Source organism: Ciconia boyciana, chromosome 1 (genome assembly GCF_034638445.1).
Source record: "Ciconia boyciana chromosome 1, ASM3463844v1, whole genome shotgun sequence".
NCBI classification, from domain to species: Eukaryota; Metazoa; Chordata; class Aves; order Ciconiiformes; family Ciconiidae; genus Ciconia; species Ciconia boyciana.
The window spans coordinates 37,384,551-37,408,307 of NC_132934.1; the positions used below are offsets into that span (position 1 = coordinate 37,384,551).

Sequence of the window (23,757 nt, forward strand, 5' to 3'; positions counted from 1 at the left end):
GCGCCTGAGCCGCGGCCGGAGCCCCTCCGAGGTACCCTGCGAGGCACCCCTGCCCGGTGACCCGTGCCGGGACACGGCCCCACGGCGCTGCGCGGCGCCGCTGACCCCGCTCGGAGGAGGGGGCCGCCCCGAGAGCCCCCGCCGGCCGGAGGAGGAGGCGCCCCCCGCCGCAGCCCTGCCGGCGCTGCGCGCATGCGCCTCCTGTCCAGGTGGTGTGACGAAAGACCTCCTGGCCGCGAGGGGGCGCCGCACCGCGGAGCCTCGCCAGGTTCCCCTCGGTCCCCGCCCTGCGGATTCTGGGAAGGGAGGGGGGCGAGGGCGTCTCCCGCTCGCCGTCACTCCCAGCATGCAGCGCGGCCCGCTCTTGCCCCTGCTGCCGCTGCCGCCGCCGCCGCTGCTGCCGGGGGGAGAAGATGGCGGAGGGAGGCGCGGCGGATCTGGAGACCCAGCGCACGGACGTCGCGGCGCTGCTCAAAACCGCCCTCCGCAAGGGCGACACCTGGTGAGGGAGGGGCGGGGGGGCCGGGGCTGATCGGCGCGGGCGGCTCCCTCCGCCCCCGGTGCCGCTTGGCTGGCGGAGGGACCGACCTCCTTCCCCTCAGCCCCCCCCCGCTCCCGGGGGCGGCTCGGCCCCCCGCGTGCGCCGGGGGCCGCCGGGAGAGGGGAGGAAGGCGGGTGACAGGGGGAGGGGTGCAGCGCCATTCCACCCCCCGGCTTCCCGCCGCCCAGGTCCCTCAGCCCCTGTCAGGAGGGGACCGACCGCCTCGGTGCGGCGGGCCCTCGGCTTGGCCTGGGCTGCTGGCGGCCGGCAGGGCCGCGCCGCGCCGCTGAGGCGCCCGGCGGGGGCAGGCACCGAGGTCAGCTCCCTGCCGGGCGGCGAGCGGCGGGGGAGGGGAGGGAGCGGCGTGCCTGGCGGGGCGCGGTGCCGGATGGCAGCCCCGGATGGCGGCCCCGGACAACGAGGGGCCCTGAGGCCGCGGGGGGCTTGTTTGCCGTCGCGGGGAGAAGTACTGAAGCAGGGATTGAGGCGGGGGAGAAGAGCTCCGCTACCAGGCGTTTCTTCCATTATGCAGGCTGAAAGGAGGAAACGGCCCTGGCGTCACCTTCAAGTTGTCAGAAATTATATCTCTACCCTGGGTGGGGTGCTCTGAAGCCCATCCGCGGCTGTGAAAAGCCTTAAGTTTAAATTTTATTTTGACTGTGAATGTGTTAACTACCGAAGAAACAGCTCCCAAAGGTGCAAAGGGGCCCTTATGATACCTGTTCCACAATAAACACATAAAAAGATATGTTTTCCTCATCAGTCAGAAAATATTTCTTAGTGTGCCATAGAGGTTGTCAACAGAATAATCCATGGTTGAAAAGAATTAGGTTAAATAAACACCTCTTTCTAGCGTGTATTTGGTAATCGAGCTTCTGTAGTTGTAGCTCTCTGAGGCTATGAAACAGACTTTTTTTTGGGGGGGGGGGGGGGGGGAGGAACTGACACTTTTTCTACCACTCAACCTCTTCATCTCTTCCTGTGTGAAACTGTCATCCAAAGACAAAGGCTGAAGCATTAACTTACTGAAAATTAAGTATGAATACACAAAAGTAGAACTTGCCCACCTCATTTCAGCTGTCATCACTCACTGTTCCAGTTCTATAAAAGACTATATTTAACAGTGTTGATACTGCAGCATGTGTCAGAAGCATACATTCTGATGCATTATTCAAATACTGCTGAGTATATGTTCAGTTTTGGCATACGAACAGACTGCTCTTAAACTGAAAAAGTATAAGCGACTAGAAAAAGGAAATCAATTTACATAGTAGTGTTGAGAATGACCAGCAGTAGTAAAAGGGTGCTGAGGCTTGTAATCTTCTAAGAGATTTTTTTTTTTTTAATACGGTTCTGTTGGGTACTTCCCGAGTACTAAAAAAATGTCTGAAACAGTTAATATTATTCAAAGTGAAAGTAACTTTATGACAAGTTTACATGATGACTAAAACAGTAAGTTTACTGTGCTGTAATTTTTTTAGTACATCAAATCTTTTAACATGAAAATATCAGTTAAGTGGAACAAGCTTCTAAGCATTCTCTGAAAATATATCTAGCTGTGATTATGACACTGGTATTAATCAAGTGTTTTAACACTGAATAAGCTATGGCAGAGCCCTATTAACTTTTGATTCATGAACTATTAAATCTAGTGTTCATAGGATTAATACTTAGAGCTATATATTTAACTTCACAAATTAAGGGGTATGTTTAGTCTAAAAGCTTTTTTCAGAGGTATTTGTCAATAGTTTTTTGATCTTTTGGGACATCAGGAAAGAAACAGACCAATTTAAGTACTCAAAGTCATGATTCAGAATTGCAATTTTCATTCATTCAATAGTAAATATTGCTGAAAAAATGTGAGCAATGCCGTATCAGCTTGTTCTGTTTGAGCTTTAAAGCACTAAAATACAGTCCTTTTAAAATTACTGGCTTATACTGAAAATCTTCTCCATGCTCTTCAGAATTTAGAGTGTAGAGAACAATAAGCTATATAAGGAAAATATAAAGCTTTGGGGGTTTTCTCTAAGAAAAAGGGAACTAAAGAATAGGGCAAAGAGAGGCAAGTCTTGTATCTATAAAGAGGACGTTGAATTTCTTCATTAGTTCTTCATGTGCACTGCAGAGAGAAAGAAATGAAACTGACTTGGAATGCAGTGTTTTTGGAGTTAGATATTGGAAAGAATTGATAGAATCGGGAAACATTTGAACGGGCAGTTTAAGCTGTAGAATTTGTTTCATTGGATGTTTTTAAGAGTAGCTTGGGGATAGTATATGTTTAAAATGTATTGCTTCAGTGGACAGACAAGGCTAGTGTCTTTTCACTGTTCTGTCCTCAGGGGCAGGATTCTGGGCTAGTTTGTCCCAGTGGTCTTTTTTGCATTCTTTTATGGATAGTTAATAAATTAAATTATTAAACCAGGAGAGATTGAGGATTCTTCTGTCTCTCCATTTATCTTATTTTTCTAAACATACATTAAATAAACATCAAATTTAAGCTTTTCCAAGCAAGAACCTCCTTCATTTATCAGTTGTTTTAAATAATGTTGACTACTTTTATTAGTTAATTCAGCATTAAAAACTACACTGTCATTCCACAGAACTTGAATTATATAGAATTCTTTCTTCTTGCAATATTATCCAAAGGACCTTCAGATTAAGTGGTTGAAAGACCTAGAATTCTGTTTTGGAAGAGGAGAAATGCTGTATTTCATTGTATATCTTGCAGTTTTAGGACCTGATATGATTACTTCTCAATGTTTTGAAATTCTACTGATGCTTGGCAAGTGAGGAGAATTTTTATTGTTTGTGGAGATTTTAACCTCTCATTTAGGAAGACAAAAAATATTGATTGTTACAGCTGCAGACAAATTTGAACTCAATCAGTGACTTCCTGTATCTACTCTCAGAAATTGAAGAGCTGTTGATGTTCATCAATTTTTTAGCCACTGTATAATTTGCATGACCAACTGGTCTTGGTGATGTCATTTAATGCCTTTGTAGCTGCAGTGGTATTCTTGAGAACCTTGCCAAGTCTTTCTGTTTTTACATTGTCACTGAGGTACAGTTTTCAACACTGAAAGTTACTGATCTTGGAACAGTTTTCTTAAAGAGGTGATGAAGACTCTGTCAATTCTTGTGTGTGACTTCTTGTGTGAATATCTCTGTAATTTCCTCCTCATATTGAGGTATTTCTTGTCTTTACCTTTAAGACCACTTTCAACCCTGCTTTCCCTGTAGTTCCTGTTCTTCTGTGTCTCTTAGAGATGTTGTCTCAGTTACTTAAATATGACATTACAAATGCTTTCATACTGTTTACTTTGCTACCTCTTATGCACATTGGCCCTCCATGGTCTAGAATGTGAGGCCACGTTTCTTGCCTTTAAGTATCACCTGCCAATAAATGGTTCACGTAATAGTGACTAATAATGGCTAACAGCACAGCCTTAGCAGTCAGTTTCACCAATATTTCTTTCCCAGAATTTCCCCACTGTGCTTCTTTCATCTGTTGCTTGCCATAGCAATTTGTGAGCAGGTGAGAATATAGATGTTATTTGTATTTTTAAAAGCAGTAACTTGGAAAAGAATGAGGCTGTTACAGTGGACAAATAACTATCACAAGGAGTTTATTTGGTGGCTAAGGGATCAAATGCAATCTTTAGATGTTTGAATAGGGAATACTGAGTAGCAGTACAAAGAGGTACTGTATACAGTAATATATCAGTGAAACCATTCATACTATCCAGTTCTGGTGTCCACATGTCACAGAAGGCGTTCATTTGGAATGAGTTAAAGAAATCTCAAAATTTACTAGAGGAGGCAGAAGCCTTGCTTTTCAGAGAAGAGCTTTAAGAGCCTTTGTCTGTTTTGCTAGAATGTTGAGTCCTGTGCTGAAATACTTACATAAGAAGAAGATGTCTTCTAGGATTAGGATTTTTAGACAAGCAGGTAAAGATTTAAGACTCTGTCTATAAAGAAGGAACATGTTGATTTCCAGCCCTACTAGCCAATGAATTTTGGTGCTAGTCATCACTTTACAGAGTGATGAGATAGATTATTAATCTGTTCTTGATTTTTAAGACTTGCAAATTATGAAAACTACAGAAGTACAGTATTTTGTGTTCTTTCAGATGTGTCTCTGATACACACAACTTCTGAAGTTCTGGTGAGTCCAGAGGGAGTACTGTTTTTATCCATAGAGTACATTTCTTGCACTGTGAGAGTTTTATTGGCTGTTTAATTGTAAAACTCTGTCACTGAAGAGAATAAGTAAAAATTTAAGTGGGGTAAAAATCCTTCCCAGTGAATGATCAGTAGATATGAAAAGTTCAGTCTGAAAGGATTTCCCCTCCAGAAGTGTATTTACAGAATTTCCTCACCAAAGATGTATAAGCATTTTAATTCTGGTTGCAATGAAAACTCATAAATCTTGATGAACAGGCATATATAGCCCTACTTGAAAACCCTGCAGTGCCCGTCATTGATGATAACCTTGACGCTGAAGTGCTTAGCTTTAATAGTATTTTACACTGTGGTCTTCTCAGTGCTTTCCACATTTGATCATCCATCATTGTGCTGTACATGAACAGAATCTAGATTGAACATTAATGAAAGATTTTACTTGATTTCACTGAGAGCATGATGAGACGTTATGGACCTGCATCTCAGTAACATTTGGAATAATATCCTAAACTGTGATGGCTTCATATAATGAGAAACAAGGAACACTACGTCAGTGTTCCAAGGATAGAATTGAGAATTGGCTGCTTTTTCTTTCAAATGAGGTTTAAGTTGCTGATTTTTGACTTTTAAGACCTTGTGGGTGAAGTTTTACCTTAGATTTGTCTCACTGCATGCGGAATGGTGCAGCATTTCACCAACAGCTTATGAAGATATACAAAATGTTCTGGTTTAAATTCTTCTGGGAGAATACTTGCAGTGGAAATGTGTAGATGCAATTTTCTTCTGTTAATTGATTAAGCAGGGTGAGAGCATGTTAAGCTCAAAATCATGTTTGTGTCAGGCTTTTGCCTGAAAATTGGAATTCAAACATTGATTGAGGAGTTACATTATTTTTTAACAAAAAGTCTTTACTTAAATGGAAAATTTGTAAGTGTATTCAAAATACTTACGTGGTTGTTAATGTAATGTTCATACTGAAATTTTAACATAAAAATGCAGTCCATTAATTTTGTCTGTATGAGGCTTTTTGGTCAGCCCCTTGATGGTATGTGTGAAGTGCTGCTTAGGCTGTTGCAGCACATTGTGGGAACTGATCATGGGGGGCTGTAGGGAGAATTTGATTGATTAGTTGATTTGAAATTATCTTGGTGCATTTAGTTAAACAAAGCTTTTATTTCTGAAGAGGGATGTGAAATATTTAGACCAAGATTTCTTAAAAATGGGAGCTAAGCGATATATTTTTTTCTCTCTTTGACCCTTGGATTTTCTTCTTGTGGATTTACCTACGTTTTGAATAAAATGATGGTTTGGTTTGTATGTGATAGAGTAGAATAATTCTCATCATCTTGAACTTTCAAGAACTTGTTAATTCTGAAAGAAAATTTGATTTTGAAGGCATCTATTAATTATGAGTGTACTTAGTCAAGCAATTTTGGCTAGCCTAATCAGAGTAGAAATACAGGTACAAACCCGTTCTTACCTTTCTTATTTTTATAGCTGCAATTGTGCAAGAAAAAAATTAGATGCTGTGCCTTTAAACAGGAGTCCTAATTTGCTTTCAGCAACACAGTTGTTCCACTTTGTTCTCAGTATTGCTTAATCTGTACTCATGAACAGTGAGGAGGGTAAAAAAAAAGAGAAATCCTCACCTATCTCTCTGGACAATTTGCACAGTTTTGCTGTTAAAAGTAAAATAGCTTGTGTTCAGAAGGTACAATGTCCCAGCAGTACACAGTGATGGAATGAGTGTCTCTGTGTGAAGTGTCTTTATTGCATATTGAAGTTAACTGTTTTGATTTTGAAGTCAAAGGCCTGACCTCTCAGTCAATATAAATAAATCTAGGTTACATGTTCTTTAATTCTATCTATATATAACTGAGGAATGCATTCAGAATGCTTTTGACAGCAATGGGAAATATCAGCCTGGGTGTTAAGGTAAAGCATGAATGCCGTTGTATTCTGTGATGTTGATGCTGTGTTAATAAGGTTTATTAAATCAAAATGTGCAGTAAACCACAGGTGAAGTTAAATTACATGAAAAAGTTACAAACCATGAGAGAATTTTAGAAATCAATTAGCAACTTTCCTGCTAGTACTATTATTTTCTTTTGTTGAGAGAACAATGTCCATACATGGTCATGCAGCTGTGAAATTTTAAAACTTGCTTAAATTTATTACTGATTTTGATTATTTGTTGAATTTTTGTTTAAGAAATGAAGGTGCATTTACAAGTGTTGTAATAGCTTCATTCTTTTGTTCTTGTAAGTTAATGTATAAAGGCTATAAGTAATCCCATTTTAGGCTGCCCTAAGTCTCTACACTTGATCGTTCATAAGGATACAGTCTTTTCTTGGTCATTTTAATTAACTGACCCAATATGAACATATATTTGGATGTAATGCATGGCTGTCAACTGGTAATTGTGTTTTAATATTTGAATATTTTGTATAGGAGTAAAAGGACCAAAATAGTTGTCGCTGTTATGCCTATATTGGGAAAGCTAATAAAAGAAGTACTCTGTAATTTGTAGGTTATATTGGAGAAACTTTAAGTCCAGTAATTCATGAGAGCACAACCAGGATAATGGCCCTTAATCAGAGAGATGAGCAGTCCTTTGTAAATGCCAGAAATAATCACCATTTCATCCCACTTCAATGGGACCCAAAGAATAACACCTGCAGTGAACTGTGTTCTCAGTGTTGTTGTCTATAGGGGTTATATGAGGTTGGAATAACTGATCTAAACTCATCCTAAAGATAGATTTAGTCTGTTTAGTGTCTTCAGCTAAAGCAAGTTTAAAATATCTATGACTTTAACTTTTTAATGTTGGTTTACAGTATTTCTAAAGAAACCTTCTTTGCTTCTAACCATGAGAATAAAGTAAAAGATCACATGTTTTTATATAGCTTTGAGGAATATATTATTTTACAAGAAAACAGTATTAACTAAAAATAGTTTAAGGTCGAAAGTAATCTGTACTTTGAAAACAACCTGAGCATAGGAAAACAGGAAGAGGAAAGTAGGTTGAACTGTTAAGCATTGTTCTTTGTCAATACTTGCCAAGAAATTGTTCAAATAAAAAAATTATTTAAAGAAAAATTATGCCTAAATGTGAATATAGTATTGGAAAATAGCTTCTATATGGGATGAGCTAGGTAAGACCAACAGTTATTGCTTTTCAAGGAAATTGAGTGACATGTAATATCAGAAGATATCAAGGAACATTCTGATTCTATTTTTCAACTCCTTTGTGTGATCAGTGGACTCATGCTAGCCTGAATTAAGACTGGAAGATGAGCAAATGCAATCTGTGAGGACCCTCAGACCTCAAGTAAGGCCTTTTGTAATCAGCCACTGGAAGGAGAATGTTGTTGGAGTTTATATTTGCAAGGTTCAGAATTTCATCTTTTATTTCATCCTCTGCAGTGATAATGCTGAATCCATATGATATCAAAACCTGTTCTGTATCAAAGGGAGAACATACACTTTGTTAAAATACATTGTTATGTGCTCCACTTGTGATTTCATGGGTTTTCCATGTCTTTATTACCAGAACAAATTCCACTGTTGTGGAATGTTCTAAAGATACTGTGCAAATTTTGATACATTGCATGTCTGCAAATGTAGCATAGACCTTGGTTACACAAGCTCCTCTTGTACTCTAGAGGGATATGAGTTTTTCATAGAATGAGAGAACATCTCAAGCTGGAAGGGACCCATAAGGATCATTGAGTCCAAGTCCCTCCTCCTCGCAGGACTACCTAAAGCTAAACCATATGACTAAGAGCATTGTCCAGATGCTCCTTGGACTCTTGACAGACTTGGTGCCATGACTACTTCCCTGGGGAGCCTGTTCCAGTGACAACCACCCCCTCAGTGAAGAACCTTTTCCTAATGCCCAGTCTGAACTTCCCCTGACGCAGCTTCATTCCAGTTCCTCGTGTTTTATTCAGTATCTGGCATTTCAGGGGACTCAAGAGTATAAATTGTCCCTTGTATATTATAATCTGCTTCAGACAGGCAAGAAACATTTTACAGATGAGAGCAGACATATCTTATGAAGCGATCTGAAGCTCCACTCTGAAGTAAATACTGAGTACTGGGGTAGGCCAGACTTGAACTGGGAACATGTTCATGAACATGTTCTATAGTTTTTTGATTCTACTTGCTCAAACAAAATTTAGATCTCTTTAAGGATATGTAATACAACTAAGAGAAAACACCTAAAACTAATTAAACTGTACAAAATCTCCAGTATTATTAATACCTAACATATCATATTTGAGTGTAATTTTCATCAAATCATGCATGCATGTTTTTGCTTACTTTTAGGTAAAGGTTTGGGGCTATTCCAATATTTATGTATTTCTGTTATCAGCTTGTTGGCTCTCAGTGACTTTAGTGTAATCAAACTTGGTTGTATTGTTTTCATCAAGAAACTTGAGGTGACTGATTTATTTGAAATGCTTATAGATGTCAAGCATTTGCTGATTTAATCAGTTCACCTTGTTGTGAAGTTGTCTTAGTTTTTAAGGTTTGTCCCTCAAAACAGCATATCTAGAAATTTGAGATGGCTCTCCCTCAGTCTCTGCTACAAATCCTCCAGGTGTGTTTTACCCTTGAAGATGGGTTGGTTATCCTGCTCGCTAGCTTGACTGATAACATCTGAGAGAGCAAAATTTGTGTTTCCTGCTTGAGTGAAATCTTGATTCCATCAGAGCTAAGTAACAAACATTTCTTAATCATAGTTTTAAAAAATGGCTAGGCTGTGTTTTTTAACTTTGATAACTTTGTCCTGGGGTAGCTTTCTCAATCAAGTCCACAGTTTGGAAACCTAGTGTAGCATTAGACTGGTTTGGAACTCTTTCCTGTATTAGGTAATAGTAACAAAAATAAAAGCAAAACATTGTACCCAGTTTAATGTACAGACACTATATCTCTGTTTTACTAATGCACGGTATACTATTTTTGTATCTGGGACAACATATATTCAGTGAAGCGTATCTGGTCTCAAGTGCATGCTCCAAGTTTTTAGTAATTTTCCCCTAAAAGGTGATCTAAAAAGTGATCAAATCTTATTTAAGAAATGAGGTTTTAGCAGACATAGTTCTGTTTACTTGAGGTATACCTTTTCCTCTTAAATTACTGAATGTCCCTCATAGGTAATACTTAGTTTTCAGGTGGTTGGTTATGTCATGGATATTATAACATTGATGAAAAGATAAATTAAGTTGCCTTTTTACAGTTTGCCTTCTCTGTTTTGTGTAGTTGAGTAGTCTTGTTGATCTTGGTTAGAATGCTATATTGAATGTGTCTGTAAGATCAAAAGTTATAGTCTATAAATTTCTGATTTTTACTTTTTCCCTTAGTGCTAAGAAGTCTGGATTTTAGCTATGTACTTTAAGTGCTTTAGCAGATTGATCCCCTAAGCTGAGTGTCGTGTAATTGCATTAATTTTATTTGCAGCATAATCTTTTACATGCTATATCCTTCTTGTGTAAAGATGAGGGAAGTGTATGGCATTTGAATGCAAATTTCCATTTTCCCTAATCTTATTGGAAAAGTAGTATTTAATCTATTGATTAAGAACAAGTTCTTGTAAAGGGGGAAGATTACAGCTACTGTGACTGTATTCCATAGTAATTCAAAATAACTTCTCTCACCTGTATCAGATTTCTATTAAAGTAAAAGTAGCAGAATGCTCATTAGAATGCCTAATATATATAAAACATATATATATGCATCTGCATGCACATAGATACACATAACCAGTAATTCACTGTAAGAATTCACAACTACAGTGTCTGTTAACATTTGTCAAAATCTATACCTGTAATTTTGTTTTGTTTTGGCTATATAAATTCACTAAATCCTTCTTTTGCATGTAATGCATGTTACCTCAACATTGCGGTAAACTGGTCTACTGAGTTTGCTCTTAAGAATATCTGTCTGAGAATAAACTTCTTTAAATTAAGAAATCTAAACAATGTTGGTAGACCCTGAGTCAATTAAAAGCAGTTATCTCTAAATAGAAAATAAATTCATGGCTGGACTTACATATGTATCCTGCTTACCTTTGTTTATAAAGGATGTTAAGAGCTGAATATTGGGATAGTGAGTAAGGCAGTACTTTCTAAGCTATAATCTGTGGTCAGGACGTAGTTCACTAGGCTCTGGTAAGACGTATAGTGCTGTATCAAATCTGTAATATTTTTGTTTCAGGTTTGATTATCGGAGTATGATGTGGTCTGTAAGAAATCCTGAGAACTGGCAGTGGCCCATTTGCTCCTTATCCTAATAAATTGATCTTCCTGGTTCACTCTATTTAAAAATTAGTACAAAGAGATAGATTTATACTGCTTCATATTACAAGCAATATTAACCAAAGTATTAAGCTTTGCCCTTGAGTACACACAGATTTAATGATCTTCTCTTTTTCAGTCTTTTCATTAATCTTCAGTAGAATGCATCTTGCGAAAAATGCATGTGGGCTCTTATTTGTCTGAAAGTAATCAGTTTTAATTATGCTTTATAGATATTAACTTATTTTTTTACAGTTGCAGAATTCAATCTTAGAATAGTGTTTTGCACCCATTTAGCTTCCTTTTTTTTAGTTGTTCCTCGCAGCTTTGTCCATATGTCCAAAATACACCAGTCTAACAAAGTACTACTCAGTGAATTCAAGTTAAGAAAACAGGAAAGGAGAAGGTATAAAGGCAAAGTAATTTGAGTAGCTTTCACATTTTTGGTGTTTATGCATTCTTTGTTTTGCTTCTCTCCATTGTACTACTGGGCAGACTTTGCGCAGAAAATCTCAAACTTCATGTGAATTTTTTTAAGATTTGGTTGTCCTTCAGTGTTTTCTTTCCAGGGCAGGAACTTGACTGTGCTGTTTAGTTGTTATCACACTTACATACTTGCATAATTTATAGGTGGCCTTTCAACTTTTTTATGCTAGAAATATTAATCTCTTATTTAAGCATGTAAGTACAAATTCCTAAATTTGAAGAGAAGTAAGTTCTTGCACTTTGCGTTAGGAAACAGAAATATTATAACTTTTCAGTTTGGGAGAACTGTAAAGAGGCATTGCAGACAAAAATCTGGTTGGTGGCAAAATTAATTGGGTGTGGAAGAATAAAGTTGATGAAGTGTTGAAATAGGTAATGGTGAACATTTAAAATCTAGAACAGTGGACCCCAAGCTTTCTTGCACTGTTAAGTCCAATTATCAAAATTTTCTATTAATCACTGTGTTACTGGTTTATGATCAGATATTTAACACAAAGCATTTGAAAGGTAATATGGTTCTACAGGAGCAGTAATTTGTTAAGCATTAATTAAAACAATGGACAGTTTGCCTATATGATAATTTCCCTTCTGTGTAAAATTATAGCTTTCCTTCTTTAAGATTCATAGTTCATTCAAATTTAGATCAAGAAAGTAGAGGCCATGGGATGGAGTAGGGGTCAAGGCTGACAGGTTTGGTGGTAGAATGGATGCCTGAGGGTGACTGCATTCATAACCACATGCAGTTATGGCTGTTACGGAATAGTGCTGTATGGCCACAGCAGAAGAGAAAGGTGAGAATGCTGTTGGCCTTGAGTATGCTAATAAGACTGAAAACTTTGTGTATAAAGCAAAAGGCAAGGGCATGTCAGGTTAATCAAATTCGATATTCCTTTTTCCATTTATTAAAGAAAAATTAGTCAAATATTTAGAGGCTGTTGTAAAAGGAATTGGGATTTGTACAGGCAGAGTGAAATAACTGGATTTTTGCAAATGTAGGAAAAATTGATGCTACTTGTATTTAAAAAAAAAAAACACAAGTACCAGTGATTCAATTATAGTAACATCAGGCTTGTTCTGGCAGATGCAGGGTAAAGGAAAAAATTATCTTCAATATCAGACTCTGTATTCGATTACATATGCATTGTGTAGAATAAAGTCACTCCATTTAACATGGTCATACCAATTCAGACTTCCATGGTAGAGTCCAGTGTCTGTTTTTCTCTTCCAGGAAATGGAAAATAACACTCATTTAATTGCAACAGTTAGTTATTTTTGGTGAGAATTTGTTTGTAGAGATCTGATTTTTCTTTCTTAATTTTCAAGTGGACTATCTTCGTGGTGTTCACTGAATTCTTAAATTCTTACTCATGTGATCTTTAAATTAAATAGGCTAAATTGCCTATTGCAGGCTTCTGTCTGCTGTATTCTCTTCCCCCCTCCTATTTCTGGGTAATAGATGAATGTGGCGTACCTTGGGCATGAATTGGATAGAGAATCTGTTAGAGAAAACATTTCTAAACCTTTCTGCATTCACTATTGAGTCTGTACCTCCAAAAGCATTCTTGGCTTCATTGAACCAGATCATATCTGAAGACATCTGCACCTGACTATTGATTGTAGAAAAGGAAGCACATGTTATCTCTGTAAAATTTGAACGTAATTTTTTTAAGTTTCTTCTCTCCTTCTATTGCAGTATTGCTTAGGAGGACTTTATGTTAGTAAAATTATATTTGAAAGCTTCTAGTAACAAACACACCAAATATTTTAAAGCATACTGGGGAGCTATTATGATGTTGCTTCACTTCCTCTATCTGTTGCATGATGGCAAACACAGTGTTTTGAAGGGACTTTGCAAGTTTTAAAGATTTTATCTTTGCTTTTATGTGATATTAAAAAAAAAATAGTCGTGCTTTTTTTTTTTTTTTAATGGAATGCTTGTTTTAAACAAATTGTAATGCCAAATTTTAAATTACATGTAGATAGTCACATTATATGCCTGTTTTCACAAGCTGGTAATTTTTGATAGTTGAAGTTGTTTCTCATTTAATTTCACAACAGTTTGAGGTTTGTGGTTTCATAGGTTTTGCTGCAGTGATCATTAATCTGCTACTGTGTTAGGAGAACCTGAAAAGTTAAGTTCAGAAAAGGCTTTTACATAAGACAGTAAGACTTTACTTGAATACTTTCTTGTGTTGCAAAATGAGGCTTTCTGTACACAAAGATCACAAAGATATTTTGAGAAGCTCATTGCTTTGTTAGGTAGTTCTTGTAACTTCACTAAACAGCATAGATCATGGAAAGTGGTCAAGAAATCGGTGTATTCTAACTGAATGAGTTTGATTTTTGAGGTGTGAAATGTGTGTGGGACTGGAACTTCCTCAGATTTGGACTAATAAGTTTTACCTTTTTCTCAGCATTAATAAAGTTTAAATCTGTTATTTTTGTAATACCCTGCATTTTTACCTTTTACTGTGTTTTATCCCAAATTTCATCATCTTTAATGCAGCTTAATCTTGTCCAGTCTTGTTTCCTATTACATTCTAAACATGCTCTAAACCACACAAAACATGTTAAGGGAATTCTGCCACAAAACTGAAATAAGCAGTGCTGGGCCAGGCTATTTTAGAATGATTCAATATTGTAAAATCATAGTGATGTGAAGTGTCTCATCTTTCTGGAATAGGACTTCAACCATGCTGTTTCATTACCAATTTGGTGGGATGCATCGTGCGCAAGACACCCTGTTTAAGTCAGTGTCTCTTTCTGAGTTTGGTAGGAGTGGAAAAGGGCATTTTTGCAGCAAAATGCTTTTCATATACATTTCCTTAATAGTGTTTAAAACTAAACTTTTTTTCTATATAGTTTTGGTTCAGAAAGCAGTTTGAGGCTGTTTTCTGACTGCTTTATTAAGCGTTTAAAATTTCAGAAAGAAATTGTGTTGCAAGTTCAAGGACAAAGTTGTGTACAGAATAATTTCAGAAGAGATAGCAACTTGTGGTAGTTGATGACTCTTGAGCAGTAGTAACAGGTTGTGCTGGTAGAATAGATACAAAACCAAGTGTTACACTGTGAGATGGTAAAGGTACATGCTCCAGAGTACAGCTGGCATTGGTACAGTAAGGGAGAAATTTGGTCCCTAACCAAAGTTCTTACGCTGGCAGAACTATGTCTATAGCAGATGAGACACACCTCTGCCTTTGCTGTTTATGTTTGTGTAGGGTAGTTACAAGCTAAGGCTAGGAGTAATTTGTTCACAGACTTGTTATTATGGTTGATGTAATCGTATTTTGAATTAAGACTGTTTACCACATGAATTAGGATGCTGTTGTCATAGATGTTGTAAAATTGCCTTTGAGACCTTAGTCTTTGATGTTTTTGAAGGAATGTAGGGGAAGTAAGCATCCAAAAACCTGTGGTGATCCTATGTATAGCTTTCTAATGCCTTCTTCCTCTTACTTCCCAAAGGACTTCTACCTATAGATTCACACACTTAAGAGTACATTTTGTAGAAATTGAAAAATTTGGGCTTATTGAGAAGAGAATCTGCTAAGTTGACAACAAAGGATCCCACTTACTGAGTACTACGCAGTAGTAATTCGTTCTTTACCAGAGGTTTGCTAGCAGTATTTCTGGAGGCTGACTCCAGGCTTGATCTGTGTATGTAAGAGAGAAAAACTGTACTTCAGAAGAAGAAATAAGTCAAGACTTACGTATCTTAGGTTTGTTAATTCTTATTGTAGTTACATCACTTAGAAGCACCAATTTAAGGCCCTGCTAATGTATTTTTTTAAAACCTATTCAGTAAAGTGTATAGCAATGTTTTTATACTTCTTTGGTTACAAGAGTTGTGGATGCTAATGTTTTTGTTCTGTGTTTTTCCATGGTGTTCATGAGTAACTCCTACAGAATGATTGCCTATTAAAGCTATATGTACTAGCAAACCAGTATTTGAATCACCAGGAAGTTTTGAGATCTCTTAAAGGTTCAGTAGCATATTATTGGTATGCTACAAATAAGAGTTCAGTAGTCAAGTACTGGAGAAAAGAATGAGGGTTACCTATGATCTTTAGTTTGACCTAGCGTTTCATCCTGATAGTGATACTCTGACATGTACTAGGGTAGTAGCAAAAGGGTTGGGACAGACCAGACAGAAGGTGATGGATACTTTTAAGAAAGAGAAATAATGAAGGTGGTGTCTTTAAAACAAATATAATAAAATAAAATCTGAGGATCACTGAACAAATTTGGTATCTTAATCTGAAAGAAATTCTGGACAAAAAGATACAAGATGTGGGTATCACTGGACTTTGTAAAAGCCAGACTGGCAACAGTTTAATCTGGGTAGAAATACTGCGGAGCTGAGTTGAGAGGTATCCCTTTATATGGAAGTGTGAAGTTGATAATTATATGTAGGAGGAACATCTACTACTGCCTCAAAAGCAGAATATTTACTGTATGTGTTGATGCTGACTCAAAGGAAGAAAACAGACTCTCTGGTTCTTGCAAGGACATCAGAGTTCTAAAGTTTTTCAACTTGCATATGAATGTTATAAATAAAACTCCAGCAGGAAAAAGTATTTTACTAAAAGTTATCTCTCATTTTTAAAGGGCTGCCCAATTATAAAGATTTAACTTGAATCTCCTGAATTCACAAATTGAGAACAGGAATTAAAGCTGATGATATTTCATGCTAAAAAGGGAAATGTTTTTTGAATTTGCCATTCTTCGACTTCTGATATGCTGTATTGTCAGTCTTGCAAAACTGTACTTGCCCACTGTGATTAGTGGGATCTTTAATTACCCACTATTAAAGTCCTTGTTGGTAGGAGATGCTGATAATGGTTAGCAGGCCAGACAGAACATTCTCCATTTTGCAAGGCTGATGAATACAAGTGCATAAAAATGAATTAATTGGTACTGTAGGAACTAGTAGCATGGCAATAATTAACTTGTATGTCTTCTTCCATTTAAGGTATCTAGTGGATAGTCGCTGGTTCAAACAGTGGAAAAAATATGTTGGTTTTGACAGCTGGGACAAATACCAGATGGGAGATCAGAATGTGTACCCTGGTCCTATTGATAATTCTGGACTTCTCAAAGGTAACTGCTTCTGATTGTGTCATAAACCAATACTAACATTTAGTGCAAATTTGTCACAGATTGTTCATCTTTTGTAGTTGACAGTGTAAATGAATCTCAGTATATATGAAGGTGAAACTTGTTTGTTTGTTTGTTTTCAGACCATGACAAGGGAACTGGAATAGATTTCCCTAACAAATTACAATTTTATAAAGAAAATTATTGGAACTTCTTTGCAATGGTAACAGAATATTTAATAACGTACACATTACTGGTTTATAATGATATTTTGGGATACCTTGGGAGTTGAAATTTAGTCAAGTTGACAAATAGCTAGCCTGAGTTCACTAAGATTTTTTTTAGCTTAACTAAATTGGTTGATTTAAAATAACATTTTTAAGTTGAACTCTAAAATTGCTTTTTGTAAATGAGCCCGAAGCCCTTACTTTGCTTCTGGAACAATTGAAGAAGAGGTATTATGCAGTTCAGTGATAATATAAAGTGGTGTGAAATGATACAGGATAATTTCCTAATTTTTTATGGTCTTCTAAGTATGGTTGAACTGTCACTGTTATAATTACTCACATCTGACTGACTTTTGCTGAACTGTAGTCAGATTTGTGGACACAGGTCTCAGAATACTTTCCCAGATATTTTAATCTTTACGTCAAATTCTATATTTAATGTCCAGTATTGAAATACCATTAGAGACGTTAATATTTAATCTGCAAAATCTAGTGGATACAAAATCTAGGAGGTAATTGGTTTCCTTCTTTGCAGTTACAGGTAATGTAATAGTACTGCATAATTTGTTTGCACATTTATACATTGCAAATACAAATTTTTACAATTTCATGGGGTTTGTGATGCACTGACTTTCTTCATTCAAAACTTCTCAACTGTAATTAATATCTCATTATTTTACAAGTTAAATGTTAAAGATGATTGCCTCTTTCATAGGACTTGTACCATGTTGCACTAGTTGTCAGTGTGAGTGTGCATGTCTCTCATTGACTAGTATCAGTACCTTTGAAGAAGGTGCTATATTGTCATATGCATCTATACGTTCTCTTCCATCCACAAACTTAAAGGTCTTTTTGTTCCAGGTAAATGATGTGTTTTGTTTTCTGAAATGTGAGGACCTAGATCTTTTGTACATTCTTGCAGTAAATGTTGCAGTGAGGGGGGCATGTTCAGGTGATACTTTTCAGTTGAAATCGTATGTAGCAAGATCTTTTTATCCTCAGTGTGAGGCACATTGGCTTATTCTCTCTTCTGTGTTTACCTACTTTAAAAAAAGGTGATTTCTAGATGTGCAAAGCAGTGTGTTAGTTGATCTGTATTATTTATAACTTAATCTACATACACGTTCAGATTATGTTTAAAGTTACTGTGGATATGAAGCCTTATATTAGGGTTAGCTGTCAATCTGAAGTCATGTTAGCCATTTTGCTAAAAGCTCCTGAAAACCTGTATTCTATCATTTTGACACTGCCAATACCCCTTTCAAAATAAACACAGCATTGGGATTTATGAACTTCACTTTTTGCTCATTCATGGTTCTAAAACTATGGCTCTGCATTGGCAGTGATACCATGCATCCAATTACTGTCTGACATCTACTGTTCCTGTGTGAAGGCAGTTTTAAGATTAAGGGCATTAGTGCTCAGCAAATAGTAGCTGTCTCCTTCACCTGCTGCAAAGCAGCAATTCTGTGTACTAGGTTTTCTGTGTAGCATAAATTGAACCTGAAAATCCTTGTTTTTTAATCCTGTCTTTGGCATGTAGTATGCTCTAGTTGCTCTCATACTGCTCTCCTTAAGTGTTAAGTCTGAAAATTTGCATCTGATTTAAAGAATAAAATAACCTGAGATGGGCATGCTTTCTCCGATATCCTGCAGTGTAATGCAGTGATAAGAAAACCTGTTATTAAATTCAAGAAAGACTGATTCCAGGAAACTGAAGCAGTATGTTGTGTTTATATTGCTCAAATGCTGCTCCCTTATTTCCAGAACATTTGGATGAAGTGAGAGCAGTGAAAAGTAACAGGTACAGATTTCAGTTAATCTCAACATATTCAAAAAAATGTTGTTTAATGTAATGGAATGCACACGTGACACCTTCAAAAGAAGAGATATATAGTCGACTTTAGATTAGCAAAGCAAGCACAAGGAAGTAGTCATTTAGAATAGCTGATTGCTCATCATAGACAACAGTGTTGCATATGAGGGACTGAGTTGTCAGAGTCGGGGACCTCTTTGATGGAATAAGGTTCTGAAAAAATTATACTGGAAGAAATGTTGGGAGCTTTAGAAGAACAGAATGGAATCCAAATTATATCTTCTCACCATAAATTCCTGTAGCAATATCAGATCAGTGCAGAAATACAGTATAAACCTTTTAAAGAGATACATGGACCTGAAGATGTGTTTGTGGATTTCTCCCCACCCAGTTATAATGGAACCACCATAGTGTTGAGTGGGCCAAGTAAAAATTGATAGTGCAAGTCATGAATTATTTCAGCAAATGTTTCTTGTATGTAGCACTTGAATATAGATTTTTTTTTCTAATCAGTCCAGACAGTTTTGAACCAAAATTTGACTCTTAAAAATTGTTCCTTTTGCAGCTAGGATGAAACAGCCTGAGGGGAAAAAAGGAAAGTACCTTTTAAACAGGTGCATTGATTGAAGTCTCATTTATTAGGTCACATTAATTGTATTTATCTCCATGAAGAACTGAATTCTTATTTACCTGTATGTTCACGTGAAATTCCATTTTACTTTTTGCTCAAGAAATATATGTACTATGGCTCCCAAAGTGGAATCCAAAGTCTGAGGTTTTCTTCTACTTTCCTTTGGTGCTTTCTGTGCTGCTCTTGTGTTTTTTCTTGCTAAAATTGCAACAAATACTTTGGCTATTTCTGAACTTGATTATCCCCTCTTTCTAAAATAACTTCATAATTCTAGTACTTACCTGGCTGTATTTTGGGGGTTTTGTTGTTGTTAAGGTTTTTTTATTTAGCTCTTCCTACTAAGTAATTTACAATTTTTATTGGAGAAAATGCATGGAAACCATATTGTACCTTCTTGACTGCACAAAGTAATCTCTAAACTGCACCGATTGCATATTGTGGAAACAGTATCTTTTTGCCATCTCTGAGCAGCTAATGGTAGTAACAAATATTGCACACTTAAAATACATGAACTGAGAAAAATATGCATCTCCCACATTTTGCTCACGCATCAAGCTACTTTGCTGGAGACGGAAAGAAGGAATCAGCACCAGTGATAAGATAATAGGAGCAGAAGAAAGCTGTGCATCCTTCTTTACCCATATTTTCACCATTTGGGTGATTAAAGGAAAAAGCATTGCTATTTTCCCTTAAAATCACAAACTCTTTAAACCAACTGAAGGTGTAGCGAGTGCAGGTAGAGTAGGGAGATTTCTAGAGTCTTGGTAAGCTGAATCTTGTTTGCTCTTCCCACCAGGAAGTGAACACATCTCTCAAATGTCCTCAGTAGTGTTGCCTTCCTACAGGAAAGGTCATGTTGAAACATGTTTTGTTAAATTCTTATACTGAAGAAAAAAAAAAAGAATAGTTGTTGTTATTAAAGGACCTTTAATTTTTAAGTGTGCCTTTTTTAATGCTCAGGATAATTTTTTTTAATTGAAGTCACATTATGCTGTGTTTGCTCAATCTCTACAAAGGAGAAACAAGAGAAGTACAGAAATATGATCAAATGAGAGGACCTTAGCGCTTTTCACATGCACATAGTGCACACTTACTTTTGTCCTTGCAGAAAAATGAAGGTAACAGTATTAATTTTGTTTCAAGTATTACTTTAAAAAAAAAATAAATTCAAGAGGAAGACCAATACTTGAAGTAATTTGGGATTATTTAAGGTTACTTTTATGCTCAGTTTTAATTGTGCAGTGTAATTCTGCAGTTCATTCACATAGGACAATGAAAAGAAATAGACTATAGTTATTGCAGTCTATTTATTCTTTATACATAGTCTATTTATTTTCATACTTCATTAAGTTTATCATCCTGATTCAATCTTTGGAGCTGAATGTGTGGGTCTCCCTGTTTGATCTCCCTCTGTACAGAGGGATGTTTGCTAGCCTGTAGATGGGTACTTCCAAATGGAAAGGCAGCTGCCCTAATTGTCTGTGGCTCATAGTGGCTCAGATCTGGAATCACCTCTTACACATACAGGATAGCTGCTATCTTACTACTGTAATAAGGATTGAACCAAAGCTAAAAGCATGCTACTTATGTAAAGAGGTTGCCAAGTTGTACTTCTTTCAAGGTGCTGCATCTTGTTGTTCCTGTGAAGAATTTTGGAGGGACTGCGTTTCCAGAGCACGTAGAATCCTTTAAGTAGAAGGGTTGTACCATGTTATTTTCCCAGTCTGACATGGAGTGAATGACTTTGAACTTTGTCTTGAATCTACTGTAACTACCCATTCCTGCATTTTCAGTGAAGGATGCAACTGTAGCATGAAATGGAAGTATCCATGGTGATGTGGGAATATGTGCGAAGTGGGTGGAGAAATGGATTGGTTTCTCTGAAGACTGTGATGGTGTGTGATAACAAGTTAGGTGCTTATGATTGCATGAGGATATGGAGTTGTCACTTGGGTTCCCGAGTGTAGGAATACTACCTGTAGAAGGTGTGCTATGCATGAACTGGATAGCTTGCCTAAATAGTTTCAGAGGAGTTTTGCTTTGAACACCATACTACTGATAACATAACTGTGACTCAGAAAATATTTTGTTTGCTATTTATATGAAAAATGTTACATTAAAAACTCAAGTAACAGAATTACAGTATTCAAGTAAAATATCTTTCTCTTGTAGATGGTGATTCTCAGTCTCTCAAGGAACATCTCATTGATGAGCTGGACTACATCCTTTTGCCAACTGAAGGCTGGAATAGGCTAGTTAGCTGGTACACACTGATGGAAGGTCAAGAGCCAATAGCACGCAAGGTACTCTTAAATTACCTACTGGGGTGAATATGATTCAGATGTAGTCCTGCAAATATGCAGGAGTTGCACAGGAATTTATGAGAATATTGTAAGTCCTGGCCTATGATAATCATATAGACAACTCCTGCTTTAGTTGCCTATAGATATCTAATTTTTATTCATATTTTAGAGGCTTAAGTTTTTAATATTGAGAAATAAGGATGCAAAGGATATACCTTTTTTTCTCATGTAAGCCCTCTAATATTTCAAGAAGAACTTGATTTAGAAGCTTGTAAGTCTATTAATGCAAATGATTTCATAATTAATTATAAAATCCTAAAACTGTATTGACTATATTAGTGAAAAGCCTAGCTCTAATAATGTTAACACTGGCAGAGTAGTTGGTAGTTAGTTTTCTGATAAGCACAGTCTTCTGTGTTCAGCAGCTTGCTAAGGGAGTTTTTCCTTTAAGCAAAAAGCTTACCTCAACACAAGTAGTAATCCATGGTATGGTGGATACTGTGGCCCTCCGTCAGTATGAGATACTTAAAAATTAGCATCTTTGATGTTAATTTTTGTTTGCTCCAGCACATACCATCCTTATTGTTAAGGTGATATGACATTTTACCAGTTTATTGATCATACAATCTTTTTTGTTTGTATTATTTCTTAAGGTTTTCAAGTTAGTGATTACAGTTGCATCCTCACTAGACTGAATTACTTAAGTTTTAAAATACATTTTGGTATGTTTGCCATTTCTGAATTGACCATTAGGGCGTATTCTTTCAGTTACAGGGATCTTTATTTTAATTCCTGAAAAACTGCTGAAAGAATATTATGATTAGAATTTAGTTTGATATGACTTCTGGTGTAATATAACTTTTTTTTCCTCCTGTGACACAAGTATGGTCTAACTACATGCATGCTGGCCACTTACTTGAAGTGCATTCCTTTCAAACAAATGCTGGGTTTAGCTATAGAAGAAATTTTGTGTCTTCAAGATTCATTTGGTCAGCAATAGAAGTAATTTGTTGGGGTTTTTTTAACATTCTCTTTAATACAATAAAAGAGATCTTTTTTTAAAGAGACATCCCTGGAATGTCTCTTTCTTTTTCTCTAGTTCTGTAAGAGCTGAAATCCATTAAAATGGCTCTCCTTCTTTAAAGATATATCTGTTATCAACTTCTTACTGTTTTTCGTGAAGATGGATTTCAGCAAACTGAATGCTCTTCCATCATCATGGTAAAGTAAAAGTTCTGTAATTTTTTCACTGGGGTGGGGGGAAATGGAAGGAGAGGTAAGGAAATTAGAGTAACTTGTCTCCTACTTGGAAGGAACTCACTGGAAAAATACATGGAGTGTAATGAGTGGCCAGGTAAACTGGCATAGCTTCATTATTTTCTGCCAATATGAACAGTAGTTATCCTGAGATGCATATTCTGGTTCAGAATTTTTCTTCCTGCTGCTTTTGTAATTTGTTCATAATTCTTTCTCCTGTCTGCCTTAATGTTTTCTCATAGAGGTGGGATGATACTTTTCTTTCATCCCCTTTGTTACATCAACTTTTTTCAAAATGTGGACCCAAATTTTAAATTGATACAATGTTGTACTTGATCCATGTCAAATAACATTATGACTTTATGTAACAGGATGTGGTAATACTACCACTACAGTGTCAGTTTTATTCTCAGAAATGTCTTAGGTATTCTGCACGGTTTTGTTTTCTGCAACTATTTTGTTGTTACTCTAGTAGCTGAAAACCCTACTAAGCTGCTCAAATTAAGATGCATTTTTATTTAAATGTCATGGCTGGTAGTCGTTAAAGCTAAGGCAAACTACTGAACAGCGACGAAATCATTCACTAATTTTTTTTTCCTATGGCACATGCATACAAGTTGTATTTGTACAGCAGATAGCAGTTCTCTCCTAGCAATTAGTTGGTGGCTTTTTTTTTTTTTACCGTATTTGTCAGATGTATCACATATCAGGCCGATGATTATTTTTGGAACAGTCTACATGACTAAGTACTGCAGTCACACTTTGGAAGATCAAAGGGAAAAACATTTAAGAGGTGACCCTGAATATTTTTTTCTACATTTTACTTTTATAAAAAAAAATCCTGTATACTTAACTATTTTGTAATAGGTGTTACAAAAATGAACATATAATAAACAACTGTAATGAGTGGATGAA

The 23,757-nt window shown here is 36.8% G+C and overlaps 1 protein-coding gene across 6 annotated transcripts in view; it reads left to right on the forward strand.

Moving 5' to 3' along the window:
• The first annotated feature begins 344 nt into the window (after window positions 1-344).
• USP15 (ubiquitin specific peptidase 15) overlaps window positions 345-23,757 on the forward strand; it is a 70,158-nt gene continuing 46,745 nt past the window's right edge. For all 6 annotated transcript variants that reach the window (XR_012042687.1, XR_012042689.1, XR_012042692.1 and 3 more), the window contains exons 1-3: window positions 345-502; window positions 16,484-16,611; window positions 21,455-21,585. Coding sequence is in view for 3 of the 6 variants with exons in the window: in XM_072862649.1 (XP_072718750.1) it covers window positions 414-502; window positions 16,484-16,611; window positions 21,455-21,585 (348 nt within the window). In the remaining 3 variants the exon portion in view is untranslated. The remainder of the gene's footprint in view (window positions 503-16,483; window positions 16,612-21,454; window positions 21,586-23,757) is intronic.